Source organism: Scylla paramamosain, unplaced genomic scaffold, assembly GCF_035594125.1.
Source record: "Scylla paramamosain isolate STU-SP2022 unplaced genomic scaffold, ASM3559412v1 Contig152, whole genome shotgun sequence".
NCBI lineage: Eukaryota > Metazoa > Arthropoda > Malacostraca > Decapoda > Portunidae > Scylla > Scylla paramamosain.
The window spans coordinates 106673-113194 of record NW_026973817.1 but is presented as its reverse complement, the minus strand read 5'-3'; the positions used below and the strand labels follow the sequence as shown (position 1 = coordinate 113194).

The 6522-nt window shown below is 39.3% G+C and overlaps 1 protein-coding gene across 1 annotated transcript; it reads left to right on the top strand.

Annotated features, from left to right (window-relative positions):
• The first annotated feature begins 3491 nt into the window (after positions 1-3491).
• On the top strand, positions 3492-6157 carry LOC135099587 (protein FAM200A-like). The gene is made up of 4 exons (XM_064001981.1): positions 3492-3582; positions 3777-4006; positions 4475-4658; positions 6108-6157. Exons 1-4 carry the CDS (start codon positions 3492-3494, stop codon positions 6155-6157), a joined length of 555 nt encoding a protein of 184 aa, XP_063858051.1.
• The last annotated feature ends 365 nt before the right edge of the window (positions 6158-6522 follow it).

Sequence of the window (6522 nt, the reverse complement as noted above, 5' to 3'; positions counted from 1 at the left end):
AAACAATTTTTCTCTTTTTTCTTCTTTCATATTTTTTTTTTTTTACATTTCCTTTTTTTTACGTTTTACCTTTCTCCTTGTTCTTCATATCATTCATACTTCCCTTTTCCTTTTTAACATTGTTCCTTTTCCTCCAGGTAATGATTTTTTTTCTTTTCCTCTTTTCGCTCTTTTCCTCCTCCGTCATCCTGTTTTTTTCTTGTCTCTTTCCTCTCCTTCCTTCCTTCATTTTTATCATTCTCATTCAATTCCATCAAGCCATCTCTTCTTTTTCTTCATCTTTTCGTAATTCTTTTTTCTTGTCTCTTTTTTACACCTTCTTTTCTCCCTCTCCTTTCCATTCCCACCTTCTTCTTTTCTACTTTTCATCTTCTCATTTCATACACTCACTGGTTTTCTTTCCCTTTCTTCTCTTCCTTCTCTTTTTCCTCCCTTCATTCCTAGTTCATCTTTATTGTGCGTTTTAACTATTTATTTTCTTTCTCTCTCACTTCTGTTTTTTTTCTTCTTTTCATCTTCTGCATCAATTTTCTTTTTTTCTCTCTCTTATTTTCCTCCTCTCCTTTCCTCTCCCTTCATTCACCCTCAATTTATTTATTTTTTTTATTTCCTTCTGTCTCTTCTCTTGTTTTCCTTCTCTCATTTCCTCTCATTTTATTCACCTTCTATTTACTTTTTTTTTATTTTGCATTTTGTCTTTTTTCCCCTTCCTTGTTTATTTATTGTTTCGTTTTTTTTGTGTTTTTTTTCTTTTTTTTGTTTGCCTTCTTGCTTGCAATCTTCTTTTCTCTTTTTTTTTGCTAGTTTTTCGTTCATCTTGTTGTTATTCCTGTTCCTGTTGTTGTTGTTGTTGTTGTTGTTGTTGTTGTTGTTGTTGTTGTTGTTGTGGTTGCTATTGTTATTATTGTTGTTTTTGCTTTTGTTTGTCATTTGTAGCCTTTTTGTAATCCTCCTCTTCTTCCTCCTTCTTCTCCTTATTTCTCACTATTTTCTCATAGTTTCGTCCTTCTCTTGCTCCCTTGTAATCTTCCCCCAGGTTCTCCTCCTCCTCCTCCTCCTCCTTCTCCTCCTCCTCCTCCTGTTGCCTATGTATCACTGTTTTCTTAAAGCTTTCTATTCCTTCCTCTTCTTCTATCTTCTAACCTCCCTGCCCTTCCTCCTCCTCCTCCTCCTCCTCCTCCTCTTATTGTCTCCTCCTCCACCTCCTCCTCCTATTGTCTATATATCACTGTTTTCTTAAGGCTTTCTTATCCTTCTTCTTCTTCCATCTTCTAATCTCCCCGCCCTTCCTCCTCCTTCTCCTCCTCTTCCCCCTCCTCCCCCATCTCCTCTCAGTATCGCCACAAATCACAGGCGGGAACATTACATCACAGAATATTAACTGAGCCACTTCTTCTCGTTCAAGGAGGGAGGGAGGAAGAAAGGCAGGGACATAAAAACAAAGTGAGGAATGAGGAGGGAGGTAGGCAGGGAGGGAGAGAGGAAAGGAGACAATAGAAGTTTAGTGGTACGAAAGAAAAACGTGTTGGGATGACTTAGTGTCGGATGAACCAAGAGTAGTAGTAGTAGTAGTAGTAGTAGTAGTAGTAGTAGTAGTAGTAGTAGTAGTAGTAGTAGCAGTAATAGTAGTAGTAGTAGTAGTAGTAGTAGTACTAGTAGTGGTAGTAGAAGTAGGAGGAGGAGAGAGAGAAAAAAAGGTGTAAAAAAAGTAGGAGGAGGAGGAGGAGAAGAAAGAGGAGTCAGAGGAGGAAGACGTGAAGGATGATGATAATGAAAAGTAAGAGAGGAAGAGGATGAGAAAAAAGAAGAAAAAGAAGAAAAATCGTTTAAGCAAAGGATAAGATTGTGGATGGCATGAATGAGGAGTGGAAAGAGGAGTGGAGAAAGGCTTGAGCAGTGATATGAAGGGAGTGGAGGTGATGGCAATAGGGAGGCACAGCAACCCTCCGCGCTGCGCCCTCGTCACGCGGCGGAGGAACAAAGAAAACAAGAAACCACCTGGGAAGAATCTCTTTTCTGAGGAGACTATGGCAACAAAAAATGCAATAAAAAGATCTATTGAATATAAAAAAAAGATATACTCGTATAAAAGGTTAAAAAGGCTCTAAAAAGGCCCATCAATTTTTCTTCTGATAAACTCATATTCAATCTGCAAACGATAAAACAAGAAAAAAAAAGAAAAGAATAGAAAATAACAATATTATTTATGTATCCAGACTTTAAGGTCACTCTGTAATTTTAATTCTTATGCCAGGCGGTAAGAGAGGTTCAGTGTCTCGTGTCACACCGTACTGAAGCCAAGGGATGAAGAGAAGACGAAGCACAAATGAAGCAGCCGAAGTGTGGCGGTAGCGAAGGCTGCTGAGAATATCCCGGACAGCTTGACAGACAAGCCAGTGAGAAAGTGCTGTAGAGCAGTGGTTCTCAAACTGGGTGCCGCGGTACCCTGGGGTGCCACGGACAGCGCCTAGGGGTGCCACAAGATTGCCATGAATTTTGTCTTGGCTAGATCGTTTCAAGGTACATTTGTAAAACAGTTTGTAGCAGTCTGCCTATAATTAAATGTCGGTGTAGGAAGTTACTTGCTCTAATATTTTACTAAAATATAGGTAGATATTTCCTTTTGCACACTTGTACTACTACTACTACTACTACTACTACTACTACTGATAGCATAATAATAATAATAATAATAGTAATAATAATAATAATAATAATAATAATAATAATGTCAATAGAATGTAATAGTACTCCTTGCGTAACCCAATTTTCTTTGTTTATACTCGTCGGTCGTCCAGTACGTGATCGGTACTTGTCCGATTTTTGTCAGTGAGGCACTATACATCGAGCTGTACGGGTGTATTCCTTGCTGCTTCTGATAATCTGCAGCTGTATTGAACTTAAACTCACAATGGATAAGTTTGTCATTAAGAAGAGAAAACATGGAGATAGTGGTGAGGGTGAAGAAGGAAACGAAAGTAGAAGTACGAGTGAAAAGGATTTGGCCATTTCAACAGCAAACAAATCAACTTCCAAAAAAAGCAGGAAAAATCGCTCCTATTTGGATAATTATCTAGATTTGGGATTCTTTTGGTGTGGCGATGAGGTTAATCCTACACCACTGTGTGTTATTTGTGGTGATAAATTAGCTAATGAGGCGATGGTACCCAGCAAATTAAAGAGGCATTTATCTTTGAAACATGGTCATCTTGCCAACAAGCCTCGATCCTACTTTGAAGGACTTTTAAATGAACAAAAACAACAGAGGGTGATGCTTTCTAAAACAGTCAAAGTTTCTGATAAAGCACAAGAGGCCAGCTACTTAGTTGCAGAGTTAGTCGCTAAAAGCATGAAACCTCATACAATAGCAGAGACACTAATTCTTCCGGCTTGTAGTGCCATTGTAAAAACAATGTTTGGAAGTGAAGCAGAAAAACAAGTGAAAAAAAATCCCGGGCTCGGATAGTACCATCAGCAGACGGATTCATGATATGTCAGCAGACATAGAGGAAACTGTATGTGCCTCTGTAAAGGAAAGTGAAATGTTTGCACTTCAGGTAGATGAGTCCACAGATATTGGAGGTAAGGCTCAACTATCGGCATTCATTCGGTACATTCATAATGTTAAAATAGTGGACCAGTTTTTCTGTTGTAAGGAACTTGAGGAAACAACAACAGGCAATGATATTTTCGCTACATTAAGTGAGTACATAAAATCAGTTGGTTTGTCCTGGCAATCTTGTGTAGGGATTTGTACATGATTGGCTCAATTAAAGGATTTGTGTCACTAGTGAAGAAAGAAAACAGCAGTGTCATAACAACACATTGCTTTCTCCATCGTGAAGCGCTGGTTGCTAAGACAATTGGCAATGATTTGAAGTCTGTACTGGAGAAAGTTGTAAAAATGGTGAACTTTATAAAGAGTCGGCCACTTAAGACTCGTCTGTTTGCTAAGCTGTGCGAAGAGGTTGAGGCAAAACATGTGAATCTTCTTCTACACACGGAGGTGAGATGGCTGTCAAGAGGGAGAGTATTGTCACGTGTGTATGAACTGAAGGAAGAGATGCTTACTTTTTTCACCCTTGAACAACAAGAGGAATTCTGTGACTTACTGGCAGATGACACTTGGTCTGCCAAATTGTCTTACTTGGTAGACGTATTTGAACATTTAAACAAGGTAAATTCCAGCATGCAAGGTAAATCAGAAAATATATTATCTTCCACTGATAAAATTAACACTCTGAGAGAAAAACTGCGATTGTGGGTTGGCAGAGTAAAGGAAGGCAATTTGGATATGTTCCCACATGCTGCAGCAGCAACAAGCGGTAGACCGGGTAGAGAAATCATTTCTATTATTTCTGAGCATCTTGAGGTACTGGAAAAGCAACTTCAGTACTATTTTCCAGACATATGCACTGAAAACTATGACTGGATAAGAAACCCATTTGTTGCACCAGTATCAACCCAATCTCAGCTTACCGGGGGCCTTACCCTCACGGAAGAAGAGCAGTTAGTGGAAATGCGTAATGATCGTAACCTGAAGTTATTGCACATGCAGCTGCCTCTTAACGAATTCTGGGTTCAGATGAAGGCTCAGTATCCTCAAGTTGCAAAGAAAGCTCTGGTAATCCTTATCCAGTTCTCTACATCTTACCTGTGTGAGCTGGGATTTTCTGTTCTAGCTAACATTAAAACGAACAAGAGGGCAAGATTGCAAACTCTTGAAGAAGAAATGAGAGTATGTTTGTCCACTATTCAACCCAACTTGAAAAGGATCTGTCAGTCACATCAAGCACATGTATCTCACTAAATCAGGTTAGCTTTTGTTTGTTTTGCTTATTTGACTATCAGTGATTATCATGCCTTTTTTCTTCTTCTTTTTATGCTACTTTGCATTTATAACTCTTAAGTTAATCTAATATTCTGAATCTAATTCCACTGACAAGTTCTATGTTTGGGCATGTACTACAGTACATCATATGTTAATTTTGGTTTGAGTACGGATAATAATTTTAAATCATTAATTAAAGTAATTCAAACAGGTACAATTTTATATCAGAAGTTAATTCATGTGAGGAGGGGTGATGGTGAAAAAGGGGTGCCACAGAAAGGATTATATAAATTCAGGGTGCCATCACTGAAAAAAGATTGAGAACCACTGCTGTAGAGAATGGGGATAACAAAAGAGACAAATACTCAACCGCTTTGATTTATGTACCAAGACGCTCTAGATAGAACTAAACAACCCGCATGACGACCCTCTCCACTTCATGTTTGTTGGTGCTGCAGTTAAGCATTTTCTTCCTAGTTTTGTGGTTCTTCATCTCTTGAAAAAATGTGCAAGTGAAAAGAGACTTGATGACGAGGAGCAGAAAAAGACATATGTAGTTTTGGGGGACCGTGTAACGTGAAGGGAAGATCTAGACTTCTAGAGTGTGTGTGTGTGTGTGGCGGGAAGAGAGGTGGAGAGAGTGAGTGCGGCGGGAGCAGCTGGCAGTAGGGCGGGAGGGAGGCAGAAAGAAGTGCACTGATGGAATAGTGAGAAGGGATGGTGGAGGATGTTTGACTGGACGGCTACTGCTTATCGAGGAATAGATGTGGTGATGCGTGTGAGGTAAGGTGAGATGAGGCAAGGTTAGGTAAGGTAGGGTAAGGTAAGGTAAGACAGGGTATGGTAAGGCAAGGTAAGGAAATGTAAGGTAAGGTAAGATAATGTAAACTAAGACAAGGATAAGTTACAATAAGGAAAAAAAAAGTGAGGTAAGGTAAGGTTAGGTTAGGTAATGTACATCAAGGTAAGGTAAGGTACTGACGTCACATGACTGGTAACCACCTCAGCAATGTTCACAAACTTAATAACTAACCCAGTCTCACATATTAGTGTTAGGGGACTGCCTCTGATGCACTACTCCTTATAGTGCACATGTATAATTGATATAATCTTAACCTAAGTATTGTTTACTGTCTCTGTTCTACTTATGTTTCTGTGGTTCGGTTTCATCTACATAGTTCGAAACGCTTCATTATACTGCTTCGTTTAATTCATTGCATTAACTCGTATGTGTCGTCTAGTCCTCATGTGTGGTTACTAATTTGAATGTCTCCAGTTGTCTCCTCCTGCATACTTACTAACTTAATCAAGTTCAATAAGTACTAGGCAAAAAATCATCTTTCTAGTTTACTGATGTCCACGACACTCCTTACGTATCTTTTTACTCAAGTGAACAATTATTCTCTGGTCCTCCTTGTGTTACTGTGATGAGTCTCGCGATGATTCTCGCACACCACATTAGTATATGGAGCGAGTTCTCGAGGCGAGGTGGCGAGCCTGGCTGTGGAGGAGTGCGCATCAGGCTGTGCTGTACGAGTGTAATCAGGACAGAACCAAAAATAGTAGATTCAGGCTTGATAAAGTCAGATTTAAAAAAAAAATAATTTAGTTAGCAGATGGAGAGGTAGATGGGTGGGATAAACTCAGTTGTCAAGGCGTCGAGTCACTGGGGAGTTCTAAAAGATTAGACA